This window comes from Akanthomyces muscarius, chromosome 1 (assembly GCF_028009165.1).
Source record: "Akanthomyces muscarius strain Ve6 chromosome 1, whole genome shotgun sequence".
Lineage (NCBI taxonomy): Eukaryota > Fungi > Ascomycota > Sordariomycetes > Hypocreales > Cordycipitaceae > Akanthomyces > Akanthomyces muscarius.
This window is the reverse complement of record NC_079241.1, coordinates 6,315,411-6,343,134: the sequence shown is the minus strand read 5'-3', so window position 1 is coordinate 6,343,134 and position 27,724 is coordinate 6,315,411. Positions and strand designations below refer to the sequence as shown.

At 53.5% G+C, this 27,724-nt stretch overlaps 9 protein-coding genes across 9 annotated transcripts; 4 read left to right on the top strand and 5 right to left on the bottom strand.

The window, feature by feature from the left end:
* Positions 1-596: 596 nt before the first annotated feature.
* On the bottom strand, positions 597-1,892 carry LMH87_007150 (uncharacterized protein; the record flags this gene model as incomplete). The annotated part of the gene is made up of 3 exons (XM_056192191.1): positions 597-1,169; positions 1,227-1,475; positions 1,536-1,892. The coding sequence occupies 3 exons, from the start codon at positions 1,890-1,892 to the stop codon at positions 597-599; spliced, it is 1,179 nt and encodes a 392-aa protein (XP_056060435.1).
* Positions 1,893-2,526: 634 nt separating this feature from the next.
* LMH87_007149 (uncharacterized protein) lies at positions 2,527-4,271 on the top strand (the record flags this gene model as incomplete). Its single annotated transcript, XM_056192190.1, has 5 exons — positions 2,527-2,542; positions 2,608-2,667; positions 2,728-2,811; positions 2,868-3,244; positions 3,294-4,271. 5 exons carry the CDS (start codon positions 2,527-2,529, stop codon positions 4,269-4,271), a joined length of 1,515 nt encoding a protein of 504 aa, XP_056060434.1.
* A 1,034-nt stretch (positions 4,272-5,305) lies between these two features.
* On the bottom strand, positions 5,306-5,738 carry LMH87_007148 (uncharacterized protein; the record flags this gene model as incomplete). The annotated part of the gene is made up of 2 exons (XM_056192189.1): positions 5,306-5,610; positions 5,675-5,738. The coding sequence occupies 2 exons, from the start codon at positions 5,736-5,738 to the stop codon at positions 5,306-5,308; spliced, it is 369 nt and encodes a 122-aa protein (XP_056060433.1).
* A 2,419-nt stretch (positions 5,739-8,157) lies between these two features.
* On the top strand, positions 8,158-9,255 carry LMH87_007147 (uncharacterized protein; the record flags this gene model as incomplete). Its single annotated transcript, XM_056192188.1, has 1 exon — positions 8,158-9,255. The coding sequence occupies one exon, from the start codon at positions 8,158-8,160 to the stop codon at positions 9,253-9,255; it is 1,098 nt and encodes a 365-aa protein (XP_056060432.1).
* Positions 9,256-9,574: 319 nt separating this feature from the next.
* On the bottom strand, positions 9,575-11,170 carry LMH87_007146 (uncharacterized protein; the record flags this gene model as incomplete). Its single annotated transcript, XM_056192187.1, has 2 exons — positions 9,575-10,504; positions 10,556-11,170. 2 exons carry the CDS (start codon positions 11,168-11,170, stop codon positions 9,575-9,577), a joined length of 1,545 nt encoding a protein of 514 aa, XP_056060431.1.
* A 4,219-nt stretch (positions 11,171-15,389) lies between these two features.
* On the top strand, positions 15,390-16,016 carry LMH87_007145 (uncharacterized protein; the record flags this gene model as incomplete). Its single annotated transcript, XM_056192186.1, has 4 exons — positions 15,390-15,523; positions 15,579-15,631; positions 15,859-15,875; positions 15,930-16,016. The coding sequence occupies 4 exons, from the start codon at positions 15,390-15,392 to the stop codon at positions 16,014-16,016; spliced, it is 291 nt and encodes a 96-aa protein (XP_056060430.1).
* A 663-nt stretch (positions 16,017-16,679) lies between these two features.
* LMH87_007144 (uncharacterized protein) lies at positions 16,680-20,350 on the bottom strand (the record flags this gene model as incomplete). Its single annotated transcript, XM_056192185.1, has 2 exons — positions 16,680-19,763; positions 19,829-20,350. 2 exons carry the CDS (start codon positions 20,348-20,350, stop codon positions 16,680-16,682), a joined length of 3,606 nt encoding a protein of 1,201 aa, XP_056060429.1.
* Positions 20,351-20,631: 281 nt separating this feature from the next.
* Positions 20,632-21,344, bottom strand: LMH87_007143 (uncharacterized protein; the record flags this gene model as incomplete). The annotated part of the gene is made up of 3 exons (XM_056192184.1): positions 20,632-20,735; positions 21,054-21,079; positions 21,274-21,344. The coding sequence occupies 3 exons, from the start codon at positions 21,342-21,344 to the stop codon at positions 20,632-20,634; spliced, it is 201 nt and encodes a 66-aa protein (XP_056060428.1).
* Positions 21,345-22,599: 1,255 nt separating this feature from the next.
* LMH87_007142 (uncharacterized protein) lies at positions 22,600-22,977 on the top strand (the record flags this gene model as incomplete). Its single annotated transcript, XM_056192183.1, has 2 exons — positions 22,600-22,749; positions 22,897-22,977. 2 exons carry the CDS (start codon positions 22,600-22,602, stop codon positions 22,975-22,977), a joined length of 231 nt encoding a protein of 76 aa, XP_056060427.1.
* Positions 22,978-27,724: the final 4,747 nt, after the last annotated feature.

Below are 27,724 nucleotides of genomic sequence, written 5' to 3'. Positions count from 1 at the left end.
GTACGACGCTCTAACCAACTGAGCTAGGCGAGCCATAAGAGGCTGATCTCATTGTTAAAAGGCATTCATTTATTTGTATATAACAAGAGCTGTTGAAACTGTCGCGACCTGCGAGTGAGGCGTGGCCGCCGCTCTAGGTCACACCGAGTTTCTTATTTCGACATAAACTCGAGCACAAAGAAATCGATGGAGAATATGCTAGCTAACACTCGGGCAATTCTGTTTTGTCTACAAGCTTCTGGCATACAAAATACACGGGACACGGAGGCGTGGTTGACTGTGCTGTCCGACAGAGCCCGTCGCGGGAATGCTGTGCTGGAGAGGAGCTCGCAAAGAACCTGTCATCAGTACAAAAAAGAAACCCCGATACTGTTTTAGCGATATGACTGCATTTTATTCCTCTGCTTTGCTAGTGCGAATATATTTTTCTATGCTGTCCTCAAATGCGACCGTTCTAAATTTCCAAGCTTCACCCTACGTAGGGGCGAGCCAGCGCTCATCGTGGCACCTGGACACATACCGCAACTGCTAGCGACCCATCTCAAAAGAAAGCCTTTCCACCTTGCGCCCGTATCCTATCCTTGCTCAGGCCGCGATCACTGTTCCCACGGGAAAAAAGTCGACGGTGCCTGTCCAACGACAAGGCCGCCCAGCAACGTCTCCAGCATCGCCAATCCAGAAGGATGGGGCCTGTCGCAGGAGCCCAGTTGCCCTGTCAAGACGTGTCGAAAGTGACCGACGGTTGAGAAGGGGCCCCCTCCTGGCAGAAGCCTCATTTGTCCAGAGATGTCATCCCAGCTGTTGGGCATCGGTGTAGCTGTGACGAGGACACAGTGCTCGTATTGCAAAGACCTCACAGCGCGGTTGAGCAGTGAGGTCTCCACGCTGAAATGGTGCGCATCATCAACGATCAGGATAGCAGCCCTCTTGCCAGCGACGTAGCTGTGCAGCGGTGCGCTTGGACGCTTCGCAGGAGGCCTGACGATCTTGCTGGCCTCTTCGAAACTCATTCCACAAACGCGCTGAACTTTGGAAAAGTGCTCAAACTCCGTGATCTCGTTGAAGCTAGTACTGAGGAATGTCTCGGTGCAGATGACGACGTCGTATCTGCTCAAAGTTTCGGCCGGAACGTTGGAATCGCTGAGGAGGAGGGTATTCGACGGCCCGTTCTACTTGGTTGTTAGCAAGCAAGATGGTGGAAGAGTAACAGGTGAAAAGTGACCTACCGGCGTGGAGCGCTGGGTCTGATTGTACCAATGAGCCACACGCGCCTCGGGGCATACAACCAAGATGTACCCTGGGAGCTCGTTTTGTTTTCTGACGATGTGCGCGGCTACAATCGATGATAGAGCCCGGTCGCGCCCAGCGGCTTCCCAAAAAAACGCGCCACCGAGCCTAGTAGTCGCTTCGATGATGCGATGGACAGCGCGGAGCTCGATACTAGACGCAGCAGACATGGCACTGTTCCCGGCATCCTGTTGTCGAGTTAGCATGGTGTTTACAGTTTGAACGGCTTGTGGTGGGAGTAGATTTACCAGAAAGCTGAAAATCGCGTCGCTTCTGGGCGCGCCAGAGTCATCCGTTTCTCCATTGACGATCTTCTTCATGAATGATTCGGGATTCGGCGTAGCCCATCCCCGTGAAGGGATGGGATCAGATGCGTCGTCAGCTTTCTCACCATGGGGCTTCTGGCTAGCCACTTTAAACGTTGCTTTCGGGTCAACATGAGTCGTCAAATGATGGTCTAACCAGGACTCGGAGCCAGGATCCGGCCCACGAAAACAAACGCGGAGATTGAAGTCTGCGATGGCCTCGTTGATTCTGCCACGGGCCAGTCGGCTACCGAGCCGCTCGCCTCTGGTCATCTCCTTCAGAGGCTTGAGGGATTCCATCTTGGCCTCAGGCGTACGATGACAGTGAGTGACAGGCGCGCCAGAAAGCTGTACTGGGATAGTTAGCATTTGAGGTTGAAACTGTTAGCGGGAAGCCTTTCTACTTATCTTCAGCGAATCAAGGTATGGTATTCAAGCGCTCGCGACGATGATGAAGAAGAAAACAGCAGGCAGACTGGATGGAAAAGAAAATGTAGATGTAGAGTCTGCGTAAGTGACCAGCTGCCAGCTGGCGGGCGGGCGGGTGACGTGTATGCCGTTAACTGCCACTCACGGCGGCTGGAGAAGCAAACGGCCAAACAGGAGATTGCCCGCTCTGTTTAACCGCTAAATTCGGTGATAGGGTGAGCTGAGAAACACCCTGTCTCACTTTGATTTCTCCCTATCTCGTGAAGTCTCTCTGGTATTCTTTCTGGCCCCAAATTCCCACCGCCTCTACGTGTTCACCGCACTGGCCGGCAGTTCTCCAGCGTGGGCTGTGAATAATTATAAGAGGTAGTCCGATTTCTTCCTGTAACACAACTTTTTCTTTTCCTTTTCGCTTTCTTCCATCTACCTTTCATCACTAACCTCCACGATAAAGACCTTGAATCCCGTCAAGCAGCATTCGTTGAACCTGCCACGCAGAACAAACATGGATCCGACCGCGGGTAGGTTGCAATACTCCTTTTACTCTCATCCTATTATTTTTTCTAACATACTTTGGCTCTCCTAGATTTTGAGCGGACTGATGTTGGTGCCGGCCAAGACCCTGCGGGAAACCTCCCCGCTGAAGGCAAGTCATACCGCCGTCACCTCAGCACAACTCTGTCACTGACATGTTAGCTGAAAGCAGATGCCGGCCTTTCCGAGATGACCTTAGTTGTACGCTTGAACAACGCCACCTCTCTTGCGCCAACTGCCCCAGATCCACAGACAGGTAGGAGCTCTAGAGAAAGCCTCCTAGTTCCTTACACCATGCTAATCAGACCCCAGTTGTCAATGACACTCCCGCTGCAAACCCCGCTCCGGAGGCTACCGGCGAACAAACTGCGAGTTCAGATACTGTCGCCGCCTCCAACATCCATGGGAATGTCAATGACGCTGCCAGAGAGTTCGAAGTGCTGGAGGAGCCAGCCGATGCCCACGAGACCTTGATTAGCTTAATGACATTCGGGGTTTTGATGCACTCTCGTACTAATGACTTGCATTACCTGGTAATGATGAAGAAAGAGGTGGAAAGATACGCCCAAGCTTCGGGATTGGACATTGAGGTGCCCGACAACGAAGCTGATCACATTTTGAACATTTTGTTCAGAGGCCAAGATCCTTGGCTCCGGGAGGAGGCAAACGGTGAAGCCAGAAGACTCAAAGTGAGTGCACCTTTGAAATGATTCAGACTTTAACTAATCTTTTATGCAGAAATACTGGCCAGAAGTAGAGTCTGCAGGCTTGACTGGAGAAGCTCTTCGTCGTCTGTCCCGACAGCTACGCGACCCTGAATTCACTCATTATTGTGACGCAAGAATGCGCCGACAGATTGTCGTTGAGTGGTGCATCCGATATCAAGATCGCTCTTCCTCTTCCATCGAAGAAATGAAAAAGTTACTGCTCAAAGTTTGGAAATCCTGCCAAGCCCAGAGGCAGTGCATTGGACCAGCGAAGGTAGACTGGGCCCCTTACGATGGCAAGATGGCGCATATTGTTCAAAAGATCAACAATACCAGCGATCCAGACTGCGAGCGCAACTTCTACATGGGAATGTTACGCACCTCAATTTACAAGAAGGAGATCAACTTGAAGGCACTGCAGGCAGCCAACAGCAAGACGCTTTTGCAGAACGACTTTGGCATCGGTCCCTCGAGACGTCTCGACGACATCACACAGCCGTTGGAGGACTTTTCTCGCCTAGTGGATGCGAACGAGGCACGCGTGAAGGGGAGGGAGCTTTACGTCTGTGGAAAATACAGCGGCGCACTTCCGGTTCACGCTGCTATTAGCTGCTTCCAGAGCTCCATCAATCTGGACAAGATCTTTCTACGGGATCTGGAGCAGAGAGCGGCCGACTCTGAAGCCATCAACGAAGCTGAAGCCAATGAAGATGCTGCAGCTATCGGCCAGGAGTCATTTGCCGAGATGGAAACCGAAGAGGAGCCTGCCGCCGTGGTTGGAGCGGATGAATCCACGTACTACAACGCCGCGACTAGCATGCTCACTGAGGATTCTGACTGCGCCAGCGAGGGTGAATCCTACATTCTAACGGATGATGAGGAAGCTCGTGCTGAGTTAGAGTGGCTTCCGGAGTCCGACGAGGAGATGCAGTGTGGAGACAACAGCTCTGATTACAGCGACAACTCGGACTGCAGCACTACTAGCAGCGTTGAGGAGATGAGTGAGTGATCCCGCTGAAGAAAACAGGTAAGAGGGCGGCAAAGAATGTCGCATGCGTTTGCGGCTCGCATGACCAATGAATGGATCGCGCGAGGCGCATGGTGCTTGCCGCAGAAAGCCTGCCACAGAGAGAAGGTCAGGATTTGAGGTTATACAAGAGACTAAGATGAAAAGCAATTTGGGATTTGTGAAACTTTGCTACATATACAGAAGGGCAAGCGTTCGAATTTTGAAGACTGCTGAGATGCTGAGAGAAGGATCGGACGAGAAAGGGATTTTCACAGGCGTTACTAGAGACACATCAGGATTGACATGGCGTTACCACAGGCACAGATCAGGGTTAATTAAAAATCAATAAGCTTTTATGCACCAAAATGTGGCGCGGTCAGAACAGCAGAAGGCGTGATGAGTAGAACCTATTTCCTCCACCGCATTATACCCATCAAGCATTTATCACTAGTCTCCTTGGATGATGCAAAGTGGGTTATAACTAAGTGCCATAGCTGGCGGTCAGCACGAAGGCTCCATGGAAAACAAAGCCGACGCTTTTAGCTGGTCATAACTCCGTCTTTTTCCTGTAGGATTTTCCTCAACCTATTAACATAGTTTTAGAAGGAATTTGAAAATTAGTAGCCTATCTCAAATCTGCCTATAGTGTTTTTCTTTACATAGTACTATACCTAGTAAGTATTTATTATAAGTTTCCTTACATGATGCTAAGTAGGCCTTGCCACACTTGTAATTAATATGAAAACTTAGCAGGGAATAAGGCTAATACTTTTTTAGGTGGTGAGGACTATAGGTTATTGAAGTAGAATTTTCCTACGTGCATCACTGGAATCTGAGGACTTAAGAAAGTAGCAGCACATGCTCGAATCTGGTGACGGTGATTTCCTAGGTTTGTTCTGGTCTGAGTGCTAATTGGAGCCTGGTGCAAGCTGCCTCTTCAACCGCCTCCATCTTGACAGGCCTCCCAAAAACTGCTCTGCTCGGCATCTCCAGCCTCAATCCTTCTGCGCATGCTACGTGCTGTTGTAGCGGTATCACTGGGAAGCGCGGCGCTCATCCTGAAGATCGTGGAAAGCAGAAACGATCTCGGCATTGTGGGGAACTCGAGTGCTCAGGGCTTTGTAAAGGTCGAGAAACTCAGCATGCTCGTCTTTTGTCATGCTAATCATTGGTGTGGGATTGTTCAAAGCGATGGCTTCACGGCGCTTTCGCACCTGGCCGCCCAGCACGTCGACACACTTTGCCAGCTCCAGCGAGTCTTCACGGCTTTTCTCGGAATCGTTTGTAGCGATCATCTTGTCACAGAGGCCCACAAACTTGGTGAGTGTTTCGCGGGCGACTAATATATCTTGTCAGAGGGGTGTCCAGCTGCATCCAGCCAGTGCGACATCAATGAAGCATACCTTGCGGGTCATAAAGATCGCCCTCTGGAGCTGCGGCCTGGTTCGGTGGCTTGGAGCTCATCATGGAGCGCTTGGGATTGTTTCGGTATTCCTGTTGGCTTTGATAAAAAAAAAACCCCGTCGAGCGCGTGCAGAGGGAAAAGGCGCGCAGGAAATGGATCACTCGCAGAATAACGGTATCTGCCGGAGAGGGGTTGCGGAAGAAATGCAGTAGCAGGAAAAAAGCCGAGAAAGAAACCTGTGAACGAGGGAAAAAGGGCGCATCCCCAGAGAAGGTGGCGCAGAGCGAGCTGCTCAGCAAACGGCGAGGTCAGTGAGGTGCAGGTGAGGTGCGTCGTGCAAAAGCCAGGCCCGTTCAATTAGAGCAGTATGCTACCTAAAGAAAACAGTACAGAGTATGGTGAGCGCACTTGGCGCATCCATAGGTCGAAATTACTGGCAGACCTTGTTCGCGAGGCAGAGGCTATGAGGCCCTTCATCCGGGCTGTGTTTGATGTGGAACGTGGATGTGCCTTTCGGCGAGGCAGACGACTCCAGCACCGTTTGCATGACCGAATAGCTTCCGATAAGTGGCCTGCCACGGAGCCGTTTTATTACCACTTGCCATCATCGTCATCGGTCAAGTACAGCCAAAGGATGGAGCGACTGCTTTGACGTCTGAATTAGGACCGCGTCAAAGTCTGGACGTAAAGTAAAGTCATTTCCTACTTCAAGTGTCATATTTGCTGAGGTGAATGCAACAAATTCGTAAAGATCCAAAATCTAATTGACAATACCATTACCAGTTTTATTGCACGTGGCCACTCGGAGCTCTTCTAAACGCTCGGGTTGTAATCCATCTAAAGGAAAACCAGTAACCACCCCATCGAAACTGTTTTCTTTATGATGCCCTGCCGCGCAAGATCTGCGATATTGACGCCCATTACTCGCCGTAGGCCCTGTCGCTTGAAGTTTGATGATACGCCGACCGTTGTCACCTAGCATCTGGGCCAGAGTCGGTCGTACCTAGTAAAGGGCAAAGTAATCAGAAACAATGACAATCTCTTTATCTAATTAGTATTTTAATATGAGTGCTTCGTTGGTGAGAGACCTGTGGCAAGGCGCATTGTTTGTGAAAGCTCGGCGGGTGTTGCCCGCGACAAAAGCTGCGCAAGCGGCGCACAGTCTGTTGAATGAATGAATGAATGAATGAATTAATTAATTAATTTAGCGCATGTGAGATCCTAACTAGAGGTAAAGGACCCCCGTCGGGTGCCTGGAGCCTCTCTTTTTGTTGCCCGAAGTCACAAGCGCACAGTCTGTTGCACCCGGTGCAGGACAAGGTTGTCGGGATTCTCTCAAAAAGCAAAAACGCGGCTCATCGCATATATGTATCACTTGAAGCTGTTCCAGCTTGTGGTTTTCGGTTCCAAATAGCGCCGTGTGTCTTGTTATGGTAAAGCTTTCCAGGTGAAGTGGCTACTTACGCGCTTGGGTGATGGTGTATCGGTTCAGTGGGCATGTGTGTAGGCTTGAAGTAAACTCTGTCTATAAGTTCTCGGCGACGCCTCGATAGGAGGACTGCGGCCCATTGGCCACTCAATGATGCGGCTGTCGACAAGTTCAGGACGCCGAAATGTCTGTTCAGCCTGCGCCAGAAAGCTCGCCGCTGATGTGAAAGGCTATCATTGGTCTCTATTTTGCGCACGAGATGATATGCCTGGGCCAAAGGTGCGAATCAACTCACAATGCCAAGTAAAATAGCACGGACTCTGAGCGGCTTTATGCTGGCATTCGAATGTGCCACTCTCAAGGGTGTCACTCTCAAAAGTCGGCGGTGCAGCCAAGCCTGCGGACGGAGAGCGGACGGAGAGATTAACCTTTTGGCTTCACAGTCTTTTTTCTACTACTTTGATTGCTTTTCTGCTCTTTACTCCATTCTCTTTATATCTGCCCAAATTCATAGACACTGCCCCTTATTTTTCCATCACCCTACTCTGTACTCCATTGCCATTGCTTGCCATGGTCCTTGTACCCCCACGCGACATCACCTTTCAAGTAGCTGACGGTGAAGTTTCCATGTCGCGGCAACCATTCTCGCTCAACTTGAGATTTCGACTACAAAAAGTATATTCTGCCTCCAATTTCCCTCTAGTCATCATTTACATCCACACGGCCTACCCGCACCGCACCGCATCACCGACCTCATCCCGGTCTCGTAAATCACCGTCACCCCGAGGGCGCCCCCACACGCCGTCGGCGCTTTGCCAAATTAGGCTCTACCATGCGCTACGGCTGTGAGCTCGAGACACTTGGAGCGAGAACAAACCGGACAGTTTCAACTCAGACGATAAAAAAAGATGACGGACTTTCGTGCGAAACCGTGGGCCTCTTTTAAAGCCTATAACACTCATTCTTTTCCCCCTTGATCATAGTTATAGACCTTTACCATCCACCACGCACTTTTAGCCACTGTCAGGCTGAAATCTCACACATCACCCTCCATGGCTGCTCGAGCCTCAACGCGGCGACTGCTTCGTCTCTCATCAAGACAAATGTCAACCCAGTCGACAACCTCTTCATCCACGCCAGGAAAGACCGCAACACCCACCGCTTCCGACCCAGCTCACAACCAAACCATCACCCTCCCCGATGGCCGCTCGCTAGGCTTCGCCGAGTACGGTGACGCCCACGGGCGCAAGACGCTGCTCTACTTCCACGGCTACCCATCCTCGCGCATCGAGGCCAAGATGCTGCACAAGCTCGCTCTCGCGCACTCGGTCCGCCTTCTGGCGCTCGACCGCCCCGGGTACGGCCTGTCGACGCCGCAGCTGCCCCGGCGCGCGCTCCTCGACTGGCCGCGCGACGTCGCCGCCTTTGCCGCCAGCCAGGGGCTCGACCGCTTCGCCGTCATGGGCCTGTCAGGCGGTGGCCCCTTTGCCGTTGCGTGCGCGCACGCGCTGCCTCCGCGGACGCTCACGGCTGTCGGGCTCTTCGCCGGCGCGCCGCCCTGGGCCGCCGGCCGGCACTACATGTCGCGGTCGCGGCGCGTCCTCCGCGTGCTGGCCAACTGGTGCCCAGGCGTCCTCGGCGCCCTGACGGCTGTCACGCTGCGCCTCGCCCGCTGGCTGGTCGGCACCCGATTCGTCACGACGCGGCTCGACGCCTGGCTCGAGCTCGTCAACCGGCAGGCGCAGGAAAAGGAGGCCAGGAGGCTGCAGGCGGACCCGGCGGCGCGGCCGAGCGCCGTCGTGGCGCCCGACGAGCGGCCCGTCGAGGAGCAGCGCGCGGCGCTGCTCAACCTGCTCATTGGCGAGCCGTTTGCGCAGGGCCCGGACGGCGCCGTGCAGGAGGCGCGCATCCTGACCGACGACGACTGGGGCTTCCGCCTCGAGGACGTGACGTTTCGGGACGCGCCGATCAAGATCTGGCACGGCACAAGGGACGCGAATGCCCCGATTGAGGCCATTCGCTATCTCGCCGAGAAGCTGCCCAATGCGGAGCTGCACGAGTTTGGCGAGGATACGCACTACACCATGGGAGACCACGCCGAGGCGGCTTTCCTGGACTTGATGGGCGAGACAAAACACACCAAGTCGTGATATCATTTGTTTGGGAGTTCTACATTCCACTTTTGTACAAAATTTAGTCATGTATACCATCGCAGCCTTGAATGAAAAACTCCCAACTTCGGCAGACTGGGAATTCACCATCACAAATACGTCCAGTCAGGCAAGTCAGTGCTAAGCAGGGTATATTGTCTACTTGAAGCAGTAAATGTGCAGATGCTAAGCATGCAAACCGGCTATTATAAACAGATAAAAAGCGTACTAGTTGTACTCGCAGTCATCAAGGCTACGTCAGAAGTTCATTCAACTTTCCAATCCTTCCAAATAAAAACGTACAACGTCCGACCAAGCCTTAAGCCTCACCATCAATGCGCTTCTCGGGGACGACAGTAACATCCTCAATCGTCTCGTCGGAGAACTTGAGGTCCTCCTCGACAGAGACGTGATCCTGGATGCGCATGACAATGACGGGAGCAGCAATGAGAAGAGAAGCGGCGAGGCAACCCCAGGTGGCACCGAAGATGGTGTCGAAAGGCAGCTGCATGCCATCCAGCCGCCAGAAGATGGCGGCACCGGCAGACTGAATACCCTTGTAGAAACCAGCCAGGTTGGCAGCCTTGCGACCAGAGTTGGACAGAGCACCCATGTACCAGTAGATGCTGGTCTGCCAGATGGCGTCGTACATGCCGTAAAAGAAGTACAGGAACATGGGGCCCAGGAACTTGCCACCATCGGACCAGTCAAGCTTGGCCTGATCCTTGTGATCCTTGTAGTATTCACGGGTAGGCTGATCCTTCTGCCAGGCCCAACCGCCACCCCAGATACCAAAGGTACAGGCAATGAGGAAGGCAAGAGAAAGACGAGCGCGGGTAGAGCGGCTAAGGCCCTTGTAATCGAGAGCGAAGCCGTTGATGACAGCAGCAACGATCTGTGCAAGCCAGTAGAGGAGACCATTGAGAGCTCGGGTACGGGCGTTGAAGGCAACAGCGTTGACGCCGTTGTTTTGGTACGTGTAGAAGATGTTGGAGCAGAAGAACATGGGGAAGAGCAGAAGAATCCAGGGCTGCTGGTACAAGGTCTCCCAGAGACCCTTAAGCTCAGAGGCCCAGGTAGGGTTCTTCATGATAATGACCTTGCTGCCATCCTCACGGACAACCTTGTCGGCGTTGCAGAGGCAGAAGGAAAGGGCAGCACCGATGACCATGAGAATGATGAAAGCAACGTAGACACCATCGGAGGCCTGGTTGGAAAACTTGTCATTGGCGGCCTGGGCAAGAGGAATCTAGAAAAGTTCGGTTAGACACAATGCGCAACGCGTCCAGAGACAACTTACAAGAGATCCAATGACACCACCAAAGTTGAAAATGATCCAGAAAACGGAAATATAACGGCCCTTGACTTCTTCGCGAGGATAGGCCATCATAATGGCTCCCTGAGCGCACCAGAGGATACCAGCGCAGACACCGAGGAAAGCACCAGCAAAGTAGACAAAGCCCTCGTTGGCAGTGTGCTTGTAGCTGAGGAAGGAGGCGGCGTAGAGGCAGTAGCCGACGCCACCGAAAGCGAGAGCAGGGCGAAGACCAAGACGGTTGGTAATGGTACCAGCAAAGAAGCCAAAGACGGCAAAGGTAGAGTAGAGGGCGACGTTGCAGTTGGCACCGACGTAGGCCTTGTCGTCGGGGAGACCACCGCCACCGAGACCGTTGAGGGCGTTGAACATGCCGGGGCAGAGGAAGCAGACCATGGAAATCATGAGCAGCTGGACCTTGGGCGAGGCGTACCAGAGCTCAAATTTGCGGCCAAAGGGCGTGTAGCCCTTGTACATCCAGCCGGCGGGACGGGCGGGGGAGCCGCCGGTGCTGCCATTGTAGACGTCGTCAACACTGTGGGCAAACTCCTTGGAGTCGGCCGAGTGCTCGACGACGGTTTCCTTGTGCTCGTCAGACATGATCGACGTTGTCCTATCGAGAATGCGGGGTGCCTGGCTCCAATGAGGGGGAGGGTCGAGGATGGGGTTGGTTGGAGGAATGGACAAGAGACACGAGAGCAAAGGTGAAGCTGAAGGTCGGGGGCGAGACCCTTATATTCTAAAAAGGACCGGCGTCTCACAGGCGGCGCTCCCACGACGGAGCTGGGTGGACGGTGCTAGCGCCACAAAGCGGCCCTGTTAGTAAAGGATGGAGAAGGAGAACGAGGGATGGCACACACCAGCGCCGTCCGGGTGGAGCAGACAAGTGGACAGTGGAGGGTGGTATCCGGAGAAGAGAGGCACCAGGGGCAGTTAATTGCAACAACAGACTGGTGCTTTGTGGCTGACCCCCAGGGCGTAGTGCTTGGGTCTAGTCAATGTCTGGCTGCTGAATGGACGGACGGCGGCCACCAGGTTTGGGCTCGGCTGGCTGATGGATGGTAGGATGGACGGTTGCTCGCTGGATGGGGCAAGGCGGCTCTAATCCATCCGGGCTTGGTGTGTTTCTGCAGGTGAGGCTGCGATGGATGGAGCGATGTGGTTGATGGAGGAGCGAGTCAGAGATGAGGAGCAGGCGAATCATGGGATGTGGGCTGTACTGGTAGAAGAAGAGAAATGCGAGCAGATGCAGATAGTTAGCCGGTTGCTGTTTGACTCTGTTCCTCAGTCTGTCTTCAGCGCAGCAGTTGCTAGCAGCAACGGCTGCCAGCTGGCACAGTCAGCTATCGCTCTCTCCGTTTGCGCTAACGATAAAGATTCTAGCTGGCGACTCAGTCTCTCGGCTGGCAACAGTTCGTCCAGTCCATCTCCCCCCTCTCATCTCCTCATCAACGCTTCAATTTTTAATGCAATTAATATCGACCTTCGCCACTCTATGCAGCCAATGTGGACGCCGTTGACAGACAACACTCTTCCAATCCTGGACAGCCCGCGCATTGCGTCGGGGTTTTAGATTGGAACAAAATACGGGGACCCGCCATCCTTGGGCTAGTTTTGGTCTAGAGGCCCCCATGACTTCCCCATGACCGGACGAGGAGCCAGCCTGGGCCAAAGACCTGTGAGGAGAAAAAAACCTTCCGCCGTGGGAGCTAGTCTGTGAGGATAAGCCTCCGGGACCTGCCAGAAAAGGCTGCTGTGTGGTGTCTCAGTCGGTCTCTGTTCTATTTTTGCAGGCTGTAACGTCGAATCCAAATCCGCCACCTGCACGATAGCCAGCAGCAGGGATCGCTCGCTGTATGCAGAAGTTTACAATGAAAACAGACACTGCACACCAGACTCCCTGCCAGCAACGCACCTACGAACGACAAGAAAATACCCAAGCCCCGGTGACATACATGGACTGCACCACCCGAGCAGGCGACCCTCGGCGCGGGCTTGGCTACCATGTGTCAGGCAAAGGTTGCTGGCAGTCAGCCCATGGGGTGCAAACTCTCCCCCACACCTACAGGGCGGGCTTAACTATCCAGAGACGCGGACGAGGGGAATGGAATGGGGGATGCTCACTAGAACCACTTGAGAGCCTGGGGGACTGGGCCAACCCCAGACGCAGAAAGCTACGTGACAGCGGGGGAGCAACCACGTTGGCAGCCTGCGCCGCCAACAAAAGGCTTTTTCACGCCACCAGTTTCGCCAACGATACGGCGACGGCATTGTTCCACTGGGGGCCGTTTTCACCACCATCGCATGGACAGCCAGATAATAACAGGCTGTGATAACGTCAAGCCACACCGGTAATTAACACGACGCGTTGGCTGCATCACAGACCTTCCGTTATCGCAGCAACCAGCACCTGCCAGAACCCGCATTATGCGCAGCCCTTTATCATCTGGGCTAGCTTTACGTATCAATATCGGGGCACGGGCGGCTGATGGCGTAGGGCAGCTGTCGACTCTACGAGTTACTGCGGCGATGGACAAGGGTAGGTCGTCAAAATTTGAACGGTTGTCTCTGCAAGCGATGGCTGTCTCAGGAACTACCATTTGACCGGTCGCGAAATAAAATTGCAGGCAACCGATTGGCTTCGCGTTCAGGTGCTTGACCCCGGAAAGTTCGTCCCCTTACGAGCGGCACGTGTCACCGTTGCCGCAGTTGCGAGTCACCACCGTCCCTCAATTGTCGACTCATCCGAGACTCATGTTCAAAGCATTTCCATGACAAAATGGTTCCTTTGCTCTATTCCCCTTCGATCAGAAGACACTCCAGCAATGACGCTCGTCCCTCAGCCGGCTCCATGAAGAAAAATTCTTCATTTTGTTACTTTTCTTGCCAGCAAATTTCAGTAGATCGAAAGCAGACCCGCTGCGGGCCACGGGTGCTGCACATGGCCGGTTGGGGGTGACAGGGCTACTGCTGGCCATGTGTCACTCGCCTCGTTTTTGCGGTTTATTGTGTTACGCTGCGAGTCGGTTCTCGAATTAAAACTGGTCGGTCTATCTGCGGCAGCATGGATACTGCCATTTTCAGGACTGTCAACTGTGGCCGACCGAAGGTGCTGATCCTCATATCAACAGCTCACATGAATGGACTGGTGTTGCCAACACCTCACTCCAAGCAAAGGACCGAATCTCGCGCCATCCTATTGGTTGTGCAGCACACCGTCCACAAACAGACACTATTTAAGATCGTGGCGCCCTTGCATGCAGCCCGCCACCACTGGCTGGTACGAGTATTCTCCCGGTGGCGTCTCGATTTTTTTGGCCGTTTCGGCAGCAGCCACGGTCGCTACTGTACGAAGACCCCGCCAAGGCCATCATCGCGGCACTGTTTTTCTTAGACACAGCGCAGTGAAGAGTAAGGGCTGCTGCGCAGAGTACACGAAACGTGAATACTGGCATGAGCGCGCCCAACGTCCTAGTATTTTACGAAGGCAAAGGATGGCGTCGGGTCAGCTGGCCACCGGAGCTGACGGCGGCCAATTTCCATTCTTTCGCGTTGTCACTGTGGCTGCTATTCTGGAGTCCCCTTGACCTTCTAGCGCACCTCAGCTTCATGTAACGTAACCTTGCCGCCAGCTAACGCCACGCCACCACTACCACAGCCCCTTCCTGATTGGGTCCTCCTCCACTGCAACGGAGGCTGAAGATCTGGGGAACCGGGTTCAGGCGGCATGGCAAACCCCAAACATGGGCAAACAGTTGTTGAGAATGGGTCATTGGCTACGCTGTCCAAATCCGATGCGCGAATGCAGTCAAAGTTCTGAAATGCGTATTGGGGCAATTCTGTCTTACGACTTTTGTGCCATGGTGAACTTTGACTGACTGACTATAGACTGGTTCCGCATAGCTACATAAATAGCGGCAAGTCGTGAGAATTGATAACTAGTCGAAGCATTGTGCAAATGCCCGACCAACCAACTCTATTCCGTACTGCATGCAAATTTTACCCAACGACTGTAAATTGCAGCCACGATAATTAAACCAACCCGCAGACCGATCCTGATATCCTGCAGGGTGCAGACCTCGCCGCTCAAGGGGTCGGCCGCCGCCTCTTCGATACTAGGTTACATTTGGTCTCGTGCCGTGGTTGTAGTCTACCGGCTGCAAGCGCCAAGCGCTGTTCAGAATGCCACTTGTCACGTTGAAAGCTTTTTTCGAACCAGGCGTCGTTCTTCTGACTCGGAGCTGCCACCCGGAAAGTGGCTCGAGGTCTCGGCCCCAGATCCCTCCCCCCCCATCACCGCGTCAACATCCGATGGCGAGCGAGCCGAAAATAGGAATACAACCAACCAAAAGAAAACGCACTAGTGGGAACAGTGCCATTTGTCCGAAGCTCTGCTCTATCTATTTTACGGCCGGTGACCACCGGATAGGTCTCGCCCGGTCCAGAAAGGACGCCATGCGGCTCATCTAAAGATATTAACTGCCACACCGGCGGACGTGGCCATGTCCAGTACAGGTAGACTTACTTTTTTAAGCAGAGCCTGACTAGAGCCTCGCATCTTGTGCCATACATGAAATTCTCTCTAGTAGGTTCAAATGACATGGTTACCTGCATATGTGGAAAGGATTCTTGTCGTTGCGTGCTGAAGCCTGCTCAGGGGGATCTCGCTGGGCAACCGTACGGCTTGCCAACTGCGCGGTCCTCAGACCCAAGCCAGCTCCTCTCTTGTCATGGATACCCTCACTTTGTCTTTGCATCATCTTGAAAGCGTTAATACTTCTCATCTCTATCGTACCTTCACAGAGTCCTCTACAGTTCAATGCAAGAGGAGACCGATTTCGTTGGAGTGGCACGCCGAGCAGGGCCATGCGGTGTCGATACTACTCGGACAGGCAGCCCGACGTCTCACAGAAAGGCTCGACACAATGTCGGTTCGTTAGAAGTCAGCCCACAGTACATATTAATACAGTTCAAGTAGGCCATGCATCCGTTTACTGACGCTACCCAGCGTAGCCACATCTGTTTTTCGTGGTCATGGCGGTGCAACACGATGGTATCATGGTATGAGAACCAGGCAATGTATGTGATGCACAAAACTCGAGATGCACAGGGTGCCCGTAGGCCGCCGTAATCGGAAAAAGAGGTTTGAAATGTCCTGCTCTCAGCCTTTGCAAGAATTTTCTTATTTCGATTACACCAGCGCACAACAACAGACCACCATGGTCAGTTGCAAGAGCAACAGAGATAATGATCTAATGGTGATGGTGATAAGAGGCATCGGCAGTAAGGTGGCAGCAAAGCAATGGTCCAGTCAAGTTACCTCTCACTTTTAGGCTCGCTGTTCTAATTTATGGGACAGAAGACGCAGTGGTACGAGCCCGACTACCATGTCGCAGCCTTGGCAGTGTCAACCGAGATCTTCACATACGCATATTTTCATGAGTAATATGTACTATTTTCAGCTGAACATTTTGTGCAGCGCTTCATCTACTCGAATTAGATACAAGTATCCCGTCACACAACCCACGAAACGCGCTCGCATAAAAGACATCCCGTCGCCGAACAAACCGTCCACCAGATTGCTATCCATGCTCCATGCTGAAAGAGGCCGTTGTAACAGAAAAAGACAGTGTCCGCCCAGTAGCTCCCAGCAGTGTACGGTATGCCCGTGCCATATTCTCTAGGCATAGCTTTTGTAGTAACATAGTTTCCTCCTCGTCCATGTTTGTGTGGTCATTCGACTTTGATGTCCATGTAAATCCATAACCACAGCTCCCAACCTCCCTCCAATCACCAGATTTTCGTTCCTTTCCCATCATGCGCCGTTCCAAAAAAAAATTGGAATAAAGATATCCGCAGATCGTGTGCCCAAAAGTAAAAGAGAAAAGGTTGCTTTAGTGTCGCGGCAGAAATCGTCCGCCTCTCGCTGATTGTGTCGTAAAAAAGAAAATATATCCAGAGTCGACCGAGTGAAATACAATAAAAGATATAAACGATGGAGTAAAAGCTAGGGTATCAATGTCGAAAAATAAGTGTCAATGAAAAAATGGTATGTGCGATGAGTTGAAAAGGAGTCATGCGCTCCGTTTGTCGTATTTTGCCAGCAGGTTTATACCTGTGCCGGCGTAGCGTTGTGGTGGTTTCTGTCGCGGGTCATCCAGCCAAAGAGATCGCCGCGAACAGCGCCAGTGGTGGTGACAGGGGTCGGTGGCTCTACGTCCTTGCGCACCTCGCGAGGCTCGAGAAGCAGACTCTTGCGGTAGTAGCTGACCTGAACGTTGCCTTGGTCATTTTGGCGGACGCGACCAATCTCCGCCGTGACCCAGTCTTGCATATCAGGGAGTTCTGTCAGACGATATGGGATCTGAAAACGCTGCAACTCGCCAATGATCTTAGCCGTGCGAGTGTGCTTGTCAAAGTTCACAACCGTCAGGCCCCCAGTACCATCCTCTGGGCCCTCGGTACCAAGCGACATCTGTTTGGTAGCAGGGTTGCCAATGTCCACAAACGTGAGATCCGTGAGGTACATGCCCAGAAACGGCAGGCAAGGTGGTACGTGATCGTGAAGTCTCGTGCGAAGGACCTTGTTGTTCTGAGAGGGCTCGACTATTTCTTGCAGTGTGCGGAGCAAATCCTTGCGCTTCGGCGAAACGGCGTCCCAGGTCTTCCGTAGACGATTGATAGTACTGCTGTTAAGGCTGCAGATAATTGCCATTAGGCCATCGTAATTATGCAGCTCCAGGCATCGGTGGGCGATTTTGATCCAGTGCTTGATGATAGTAGCGCGCTTCTTGATCTCGCGATGTTCAAGAATCGTATCAGCGACCAAGTTTGACAGGTCCGTCGAGAGAGATGACATGGCCTTGACGTTGGGCGCCTCAGCGCCGCCTTTCTTCATCCACTGAGAGCCCAGCAGCTCTTCCGGCATGATAGCGCAGAATATGTTCATTTGTTTGAGCGTAATTTGGCGGGCCAGTTCGACAGGCTCAAAGTCGAGAATGGTCGGAGTAGCATTGCCAGCCTTGAAGGCGTTGAGAAGATGTTGCTGGTGCTTCGAAACAGCAGGCGACGGCAGCGGCGTCTCGGCGGGAATGTACTGCCCGATGGCGGTGTTGGTCTTGCCGATGGAGGAGACGAGGCGAGGGACCAAAGAGCCTTGACCAGAGACCTTCATCGCTAGCTCCAGTAGCCTTCGTCCAGCAGACGGCAGAACTGCGGCCAGCTTGCCCTCAGCAAACGGCATAATGACCTTGAGCGCGTCGCGGTCAGTCGAGTCCCTCCAATGCGACTCCAGCCAGCCCTTGAAAGCATTATATACTCTCAGACGCACGGGCCCAGCCATATGGGGAGCGTCGGCCACGTAGTCGAAGCGTTCGACCAAAGCTTTTGTGAGCTTCATGGGCGTACAAAAGAGACGAAAAGTGAGAAAGAAGGTTGACACAAAAGTGGCATCGGGAGTAGACTCGTGTGTTGTCAGGCGCTCAACCAAGGCGGGCAGGGAACCGCCGGTAACCTGTCCTTCCTTGTTGAACATCAACTCGTGAGCAAACGTCTTTTCGAGAAGTCGAGACTCCACATCTGCTTCGTCAGCCATCGCCGTGCTGGCAGAGCTAATGTCGGAGATGGACTGTTTGGCTCGAGGAGCCAAGCTGTGGTCCGGTGTTGTAGCTCTCGTCGATGTTTGCGAAATCATACTCGCCTCCGAGTCTCTGCTTAGGTAAGTGGTGCTACTGCCAGCGCTGGAAGCTGCAACCGCATCGAATCGGGCAGAGTGGCTGTCACTTTCGCGTGCGGAGCCGTCAAGATGGTGATGGGCGTCGGGAGGTAGCAAAGTTGTGGTCAGCTTTGGCAACGGGGGAAGACTGGGGCGCCTCGCAAAGGCCGTAGAGTTGGGGCCGTCCTCAGTCGTGGATTTCGCAGATGATGGTCGAGAAGAAGTTGGCGAGCCACTCTTGGTGCCAGTGGTGTGAGAGGAAGCGAGGTTGTTCTGAGAGTTGTTGTTGAGGGGGTTGAGAGATTCCCGACGGACAGGTATGTATGAATCAGTGGTTTGCATAGAGTCAGCAGCGCTGACAGCTTCGGAAGGACATGGCTCAGCTGCGGAAGGCGTGCGCGAGCGTTCATGAGGAACCACATTCAGTATAGATAGGTCAATATCAAGAGCACTGCCATCAAGGTCGTACTCAAAGTCACCGATTCGTTCAATCGTCGCCTTTGCCTTGGCCACACATTCTCCAGCAGCCTTGACACAGTCTGTAGCGGAGCCAAGTAGAATAGAAGTATCGTCAGAGGTTATGACATCGGCGTCTTGAGACGCGGCACGGACCAGAATGTCCCTCGCCGAGAAGACCAGCCCATGTGAACGGTCGAGAAAGGCAGCTCGCGATAGCTGTAGAGCAGGGGGGGATACATTGCAATGTGCCAGAATGCCATCAAAAACTGTGAGAAGCTCACCCGCCGACGAGACTGACTGGCCAACAGACTCGGACAACTCCATGCGGGAAGGTGAGTGCCAGTGCAGTCTTCCAATGAAAGAACCAAGGTGAGAGAGGAATCTATCGTGCTTGCAGTTGAGTCGTTCGGAGATCAGGTGACCAGGGCGTGAATGAGGAGAAGGCCCGGCCAGGGAAACGCGGTGGGCAAATGTAGCAGAAGATCGATTTTGTGAGATGCTGCCTTGGGACGCTCTGTGGTTGGCGGGGGTGGGAGCTTGGTTGAGAGACGACTGGCGCTGGTTCCATTGGGCTTGTGAGGCGTGAATTGCTTCACTCAGGTCGGAATTTGCTACGCTGGCACTCGTGTCATCTGTGAGGGCTCGTGAACCAGCCTCGGATGCAGTCTCGCCTCGCTGCTCTTCGAAGATGGCCCTCTCTGCTGGCGGTGTCGGGGGCACATATGACTCTTCCTGAACTGTGGCCATGACGGTGACGGACGCAGGGGCGCGTGCTCTTCGATCCTCCTCGAGCACATCAAGAAAGCGGACACCCTTGTTGACAATGCGGAAGGCCTTGAGAATCATTTCATCGACGACGTCATTAACGTCCTCGGCTGGGTATTGGCGCTGGGAATCCTGCAGACGCTTGGCTGTCTTTACCAGCAAGGAAAGTTCGGCCAGTAGCGATTTTCGACATTTTCGCAGAGAATCGTTGCGCTGAACTGTGACAGACTCTCTATTTAAGCAGTTTGTGCGTTCCTGGCATAGACTGTTAGCAAGTTGGTCATTTTAACCAGGCCCAAAACGGGCGCAGATGGACGTACCAAGAGAAACCGGACACCAGCGATAATGCCCTTCATAAACTCTTGATTTCTGAAGAGTTCGCTGTCGTCGACCGAGGTGCTTCGTAGCAAATCCCAAAAGTTGAGCAGAGACTTGAGGAGGGCACGCATGTCATCGGGTTCGTAGGCTTCGCAGTAATTGGTGGGGAGCCAGCCGCGAGCGCCAGAGACCAGCAAGGTGCCGTCCGCCCAACCATTGGTGTGAATAGAATGAACCAGGATAACATCACCCTCCTCTAGAGGCAGAGTGACGCTGCATTCGGTAGCGGCATGGCTCGGCTGGAAGGGGTAGAAAGCCCTGAGGAAGTTGTGGAAGATGGGAGGTGCTTCAGGCGAAAGGTCCTCCTGCGAGCCGTTGGGAGTAGCGGGAGGTGTCATTTGTGCGGATTGCGAAGAGTTGCCGTGCACCTGATAAGGGCCATTGACTGCCGACGGAGAGCAACTCTTGGCCAGGTCGAGGGGAGCCACTTGCAGACTGGCTCGACCGTGCTGTTCAGGTAGCATGGCGTTGAGGGCAGCCGTTGAATACCAACAGGGCAGGTCGTCAGGCAGTGGTGCGAGTCGAAAGTCGACAGCCACGCCAGAAGACAACCTGCGTCGCGAGAGAGGGCGGAATCGGCGGGCCTCTGTCGATGGACAAAACGAGGGCCAGTTGTCTAGGAGGGCAAAGTCGTAGGGTGGAAAGCCGGTATGGCCAAGTGATTATAGACGGCGGCTTCGATTTGCCGTGTAAGTCGACGTAGAGAACTAGCTACCTGCGAGCGGTGGTAGCTGTCGTCGTGGTATTAGGCCGTGTGTTGGTGGGTGGTGGAGGAAGGAAGCGGCAGGGAGATTGCGGCGGAGTGCAATTTAGGCGCGATGTGGCGAGCAGGAGAGATGAGGCTTGGGACTGCAGCAGGCGAGAAAATGATTAGCAACAAGGAATCGAGTCGCGAAGTTGTTGATTGTGTCGGATCGAGGTGGATGCGCGTCTGGAATGAGGAGGCAGAAGGGCCGTTGGGTATAGCGAGGCAGTACAACTGGAATGCAGCATCGCAGCGCTGGCGGGTGGGCAGCTTTTTTTGGTGGTGAGCGCACGAGTTGGGGGGGGCGCCAGAGCGCTGAGGCGGCCCGTACGCAGGTGGCGCAAACGGGTGGCAGCACAGCAGGCGCGCCGGCGGGAAGGAATGGGGGGCCAGAGGAAGAAGCCGCAGCGTGTAATACTCACAGGAAAGCGAAAAAAAACACAATGCACTAGATTACAAAAAGACGTTAAAAACGGATTGGAATGCAAGAGAGAGGAAAAAGAGAAAGAGGTGAGAGGAGCCAGGTTTGAGAGAGAGAGGGTCGTGACAGAAAAGAAGGAAGGGGGAAAGAGGTGCAAGTACGGAGTAGTGTAGGTAGGTAGGCCTACCTTGCCTTATTTACCGGGAGGCACTGGTACTTACCTAGAGAGAGATATCCAGGTACTGCCACTGGTAAGGTAGGCAAGATTAGTACCGTAGGTACATGGGTACATGCCGAGTTGGGTACTTTGGGGGCAGCTCCAGGCACAGTGGCACATTAACTAGCACATTAGGTAGGTACAGGGCAGATGGGCCAGCCACGGCGCCGGGCAACGAAGCGAGCCGACCCAAGGCAGTGGGAAAGTGGGCTCGTTGGTGCGGCCCTGTTCCTGTTCCTCGGAGCTTTGGAGCTTGGAGATGGAGGTGCTGGTACTGCTACGGAGAAGACTACTTTAGCTCGACCAAGGCCTGCTTGTTGTCTCTTTCGCCAGTGCTGAGAGCATTCTCGTCGCCTTGCCAAAAGTGTACTGGTACAAAGGCCGACTTCCCGAGCTAGCAGCTAGCAGCATCCACCAACACACGCCAACCCGCTAGTTACCAGGGACTGGGGACTGGACTGGGTAACAAACCTCGCCGCCGCGTCTCCCGCTCCCACTAAAAAAAAAATGCTCGAGTTCTCTCTGCTGGGCCCTGGCGCTCCACGGGCGGGCGGGGGATCGCTGTGCCCTCGTCCCAGTTGAACGCCGAGTCGACTGATGGGAGGACCCGGAGGGGGGCCTCTGGCCCTCGCAGCCTAGACTCCTCGCCGACCCTGCCAGGGCAGGGCACAGCCTGACCCTGACGAACTGAGTAGCGGTAGACAACCGCTTGTCGTCGACAAGGGGCACAAGGGACCAAGAGGCCCCTCCCGTCCGCTGTGGCCACCAGCGGGTCAGGCGTGGTGGGTTGGGTTGGGTTGATGGACGCCGTCATGCTCATCCAAGTGATGACAATAAAACTGTCAATCGCAACTGTTGCGTAGGTAGTCATGCACGATCCTGGCTTGGCGTGGAAAACTGAAATACGGAGATGGGGATCGAGAGCCGGTGTTCCTGCTGCAGCCTGCAGCTGCTTCATGCATGGGGCCAAGTCTTTCACACTGCATGCTGCTGAAAAAATACGATTTCCAGGTACATGTATGCGGGCCAGCCCAAGCCGGTAGCCACCTACCGACGTGCCTCCTGCCTCCAGCTTATTACGTGTTACGGTACTCCGTACTCCGTACTAGCATTGAATCGAGTGACTGAAAAGTTTGCTGACAAGAAAAGCTCTGTGGCTGGCGAGGGAGAAGGGATGTGTTGGAGACACTGTGACACTGTAGCTTGCTCGCTGCGCTCTGCCCCTCTGTCTCCTCTCTCTTTGCTTTTTGGTAGGCGGTGCCTGCTGTACCCGCTAAGAAACACAGCCAGACACGCACAAGCACCACTGACTGTGCCACTGTAGCCTCCAATGCCACAACCAGGTCCCGAGAGCGTGATGAAAGCTCGCATCCTCTCTTCCTCCACACCACCACCACGCCCTCACCACTGGGCAGATACCATCACAGTGCAGGCCAAGCTCTATCTTGGCTCCCGCAATCCTGCCCAAGCACTCTATCAAGTGGGTATTTTCCCGTGATCAACTTGACTTCTTTCTTATTGATGCCCTTTTTTCATTGCTTGCTTCTGCTCGTGTCGCTTGGCCCAGTCGTGCCTCAGCCCAACGCCACTCCGATGCAAACGCATGCAGTTCACTAACAGACATCAGAAGCAAATCACCAACCACACTGAGACGGCCCATCCTGCATCTCACCTGCGACTTGCAGTGGCGGTCCAAGAGTGCATATAATATTGCCTCAGCTGGGCCAGCATTTCAGCATCTCAACCTAAACGAGCCTCAAAAAGATCATTTCTACTGGTATATGCATCGGTGCCTTTCAGCTTCGACCCTCGTCAATCAATCATCCTGCCATTCCCACGGCCAGTTTTATCCGTTGTACACGATACAACCAAATCTACCGTTTACAAGTATACACCCAAATACAGACATTGCTCGCTGTGGAGTTGTCATTTCTTCCCTACGTCCCCGCCGAGACCTCGCAAGACATGCCGGCACGGTGGATCGCGATGTCAAAACGCAGTCTATCCGTACCGTCTGGAGAAAGGTTGACTGCCATTGTCCCGCCATCAACAACGCCCCAGAAGGGGGTCTAATTCGGACTTACCACGGCCAGGGGGTCAACCGCCTTGTACTCCACATCGTCCCAAGGGAAGGGGAAGCAACGCGCTTTCAAGAGCGCTCGCTAAACCCAAACTAGCCTCAAGGTCTCGAAGCTGTTTTGCTGCTACCCAGGTTTCCTGGCACCTGGCTCTGGCTTCCTTGCAAGGGGCAGCGCTGTCTCTTTGCTGCCATCCGCTTGGTCATCGAAGCAGGCTCATCATCACACAGCGTTCATGCGCAAATGCATCCCTTTTTGAAAGCAGGACGGCCCTGCGCTCCACCACGATAGAGCCGCCAGTACTCCGTAGGATATACTGCATGACCGTCGAGCATAACCTCTGTATCAGACCAGCTTCATCTATGCGCCAACTCCAGCAGCACCATGTCCTTTTTGTGATTTCTATTCAGCATTGAGGCCTGGTCAAGAGCTCAATATTACTCAATTCGCAAGCGTTCAGGCTTGGAATGCCTGCCGCGATGTGCGAAGAACCATTGTACAGTGCGCGGAGGGTCGCTCCCTAACAGGTGGGTGACCATCGCGCCGCAACGTTCTGAACACAACATGGCAATCTCAAAGATTGGGATGAGAGAATAAGGTAATGCTCGCGCAAAGGCCACATTTGCTTACTCTTTGGCATTGACAGTGGCGTTTCTTGTCTCCTTTATTTTCTGCATCTACCATGGCATCCAAGCTAAATGCCAGGACCAGGTTGCCAGGAAAAAGGAAAGTTGACCTCGCTCTCCAACAAACAGTTCAGACAACGCTGTTCCCTGCCAGCCACGCATCCACGCATACACTGCCGTGGAGGGATGAGCTAAAATGGTCCGCCACAGGTCGCCTTGGGCAATGGAACCTGAGTCGCAATTCATCTCGCCGCAAGGGCAACGTCACCCCCTTTTCAAAGATACCATGCCACTGTTGCTGGTGCACAACTGTATCTTTCTTGTGACGTCGAAGCCCCGCGCCTCGTTATTCCAACGGCGGGCGCCCTAACAAGGGAACCAATTCAACGCACACTAGTCTTACATTTGGGGCCAAGCACAAAAAAAAAGACAGTGCAAGACATAAAGGTGGCACCTCTGTGTGTACGCCTTGTTTTTGCCAAAGTAACGCCTCACCCAAGGACGCCAACGGCTCAGACACTTGGCACACGGTGAAACACAGCCATTGCGAGTATCGCTCACTGTTGACTGGTCTCCTCTCGCCAATTGAGGGGACTTGCTTTTTGTAATGTTCTTTCCGGGTTTCTTGACTTCCTTCTGCGTTCTGTCATATGTCGCTTTTTTGTCCCCGCTGGACGCTGCGTCCGCAACCACGACCACGACTTTCAAGCCAAGGAGCGTGTCACCGTGTTCACGGGCCTGATGTGCTCAGCCATCATGACATGATCCGAGACTGATTTGTTATTACTTTCTACCTCTCGAAAAGCCAGATAATTTCGGCATGTAGAATTCTGGTATTGTACAGCCGCCTTATTCTGCTCCCGGTATTCGCGAGCAGTGTATAAGTGTCGTGCGCGCCCCAGCAGCCAGTAGCAGCAATGCCATGGTCTGTTCCCACTACACGAGTCGTCTCAGGACCTCGTCTGATCTACTCCCTGGAAGAAGACTTTACGACAATTCTTGTTTTGCAAGAAGCACACAGCAGACTGATCATACGCTACATCTTGGCCTTCGGCGCGCCACAACACAGTCGTGCTTGCTGAGTCCGTCGTCCTGTCATTCACAATCAGCACCAGCCTCTCTTGCTCGGCATACGGCAGTGGATCTTGTTTTGTCATGGTAAATTGAATAGTAAATATCACCGGTAGATGAGGCTGTAACCATTGTTACACAAGTGGCCACTTGCCTTGTACTGTGTTTTGCGCTATTGCCTGCAAGCAGCTGGGCCTGTTCTCTCCGACCATGTACCCCGGCTGTGGAGAAGGGCCCGTGCACAGAACGGCATCAAGTTTGCAGCATCAATCCTCGTCCTTCTCGACGGTATTTAGGATGGGTGGATGGGCACCAGTCCTATTAACGGATCCAAACGACCTTGCAAAAATTGTGAGTGCGGAGAAAACCAGCATCGCTAGAGGCTACCCCAAGGTGATGTCAACGAGTTCTCGAAGCCTCGCAGCTGCTCTGGAAATGGACAATAATACAAAATAGGCATACGTCAATCCCAAATCCCCATGCGTCATCTGTTCTATCAGTATCGAGCCAACATTAACTCAGCCAAGGCTCAAACGCCAAAGCCCTTGGCATCTAACATCTGAAGTACGGCCACACAAATCAGCATGTCAGAAACGCGCTCTGTGTGATTACCACGACATTTCCGTCTCAGCTTCTCTTCGAGACAACTCCCGACGTCTGGCTTCCACTTTTAAAAAAAGAATTTACTATATTTTTACTGCGATATTCGTGACGAATTACTCCACCACCAAATGGCACCATCATGCACTGTGCGCCATGTAACAGTTTACGGGTTAGTAGGTGATTCGATGCAACACAAGTCAGGTCGATGTCTAGCCCTTTTGGTGGCTAGCTGTTAGCCACAGTGGGTGTCGACGGCGAGGGCTCTGGCGGCAGCGGCTTCCGCGACGCTTCCATTCGCTGGCGAGCGCCGTCCCGGTCGGTGGGCTTGGTCAGGCCAATGCCACCCTGGCAGCGAAAGCCTGGCTACCACTCTACGGTGCAACTTTGACGGCTTTGCAGGAAGACTTCAAGCACAATGCAATGTAGATGCTGAACCCGAAGCCGACGCTCTTGCTCTTGGTCAGGCTTCTAACATATTCGTACCTGATTAGATGAGAGCTAGCCTTTCCCCAGCGCCGCTTCAATCAGCCCTTTCGCATTGCACCTCAGTTGCTCGTTCATCAGCACAGCCTTGCTCACTGTCACGCAGAGCGACACCCGTTGTTTTAAACCTACACCTATTTACTGGGTCAAAAGCGGTGGTCTGGTAGTCCTGGCTTAATATCTTGTGTCCACGGCTAGACACGGTGACTTTCTTACGTCGCGATGTGAGTTTGTGCTCCAATCGGTCATCTTGGCTCATCAGGCAAACGTTTGACACCGTCAGGTGAGAAATGCTTATCCACGGCGTAATTTCCCCGGCAAGCAGTGATGCAACCGTGACACTATTACATTGCATCAAGCCAGCTGTGTGCTTCAGTAACACGACATCCAATGCGCTGTCTTGAGTGGCCTCACCCAGCGAGACCGTGCGCGATGCATCCGGCCCCGCCACAATGGCGGCTGCGGGCACCAGAAATAACCTTCACTTGAGATGCAGTGATCTCGCGTGTTTGGCCGCTAGGTATGCTCACTTCTTGTGACTTGGCAGCAAGAGAGGTCAAGCAGCCTTGTAGTTCTTAGGGTTGCTCGACAGAGATATGGCATCATCGAAAGGCGACGTACATGCAGGCAGAGCTCCATCTTTGCGCGCATCGGAGCATTAAATGGCAACATATTGTGTCACTTATCACCATCTGCCGGGCCCGACCTTTTCTTCCCGTACCCGCATACTCGGCTGATCACGTTACGACATCCACGCCTGTTCAAAGGCTGTTGCCACCTCTTCGAACTGGAGAACAGACTGACATGTCCTCTTATCAGGCCCAGCCGCCTTGTGGACGCCCAGCATTGATTGGACTTTGCTTGTCGTACCACAGGCAACGCACTCGGGGACTCTGTGAGCGCCGCTGCTTCATATTTCCGTGCTTCTGTTGCCAGGGTTTGACTGTCGTCACTTTTTTGATTGGAGAAGGGCTCCATCCTATGGAGCCGCCTCGGAGTCTAGGCTTGCGCCTTGGTACAAGTGCGAGGCAACGAGGCGACCACCGACCAACCAAGCAGTGGATCAGCGTGCCTGGGCACATCTTGATCAGCCGAGCGAACGGGCGTGCTGTCAACAGGTGACAGCCAATCGTTTCAAAAATAGTGCGTGGCTGTCGTTTGCGCTCCTTCAACGCCTCGAATCTCTCTCTCTTTGGACTGGCACAAGGACATGAGGCCAGTATCCGACAAAAGAAAGTCTAGTGCGCCCGAGACAAGAAACACTGGCAGTCGAGAGAAAACAATTTCCGTGCTAATGCAAGCCCAAATGTGGCGTGTTTTTGGCGTGGAACCATGCACAGGAACAGCACCGGCTCACTTCCGGCGGGCAATGCGCAGTGAGCCTGAGTCCGGATTCCCGCTTGAACCTGCGGAGAAATGTCCTCTGCTGGCACAGGAAAAATCAATCGCGCAAATTTGGCCGAGGTCAAGATTTTTTCATAAATTCCTGCGCCTGCATGACCCCAGCCAATGCTAAATGCAGAGCCAAGCTGCCAAAGCTACGGAGTTGTGCTGTACTTGTGAGCCGCTTTGCCTCGACATGCGACGCTGCGCA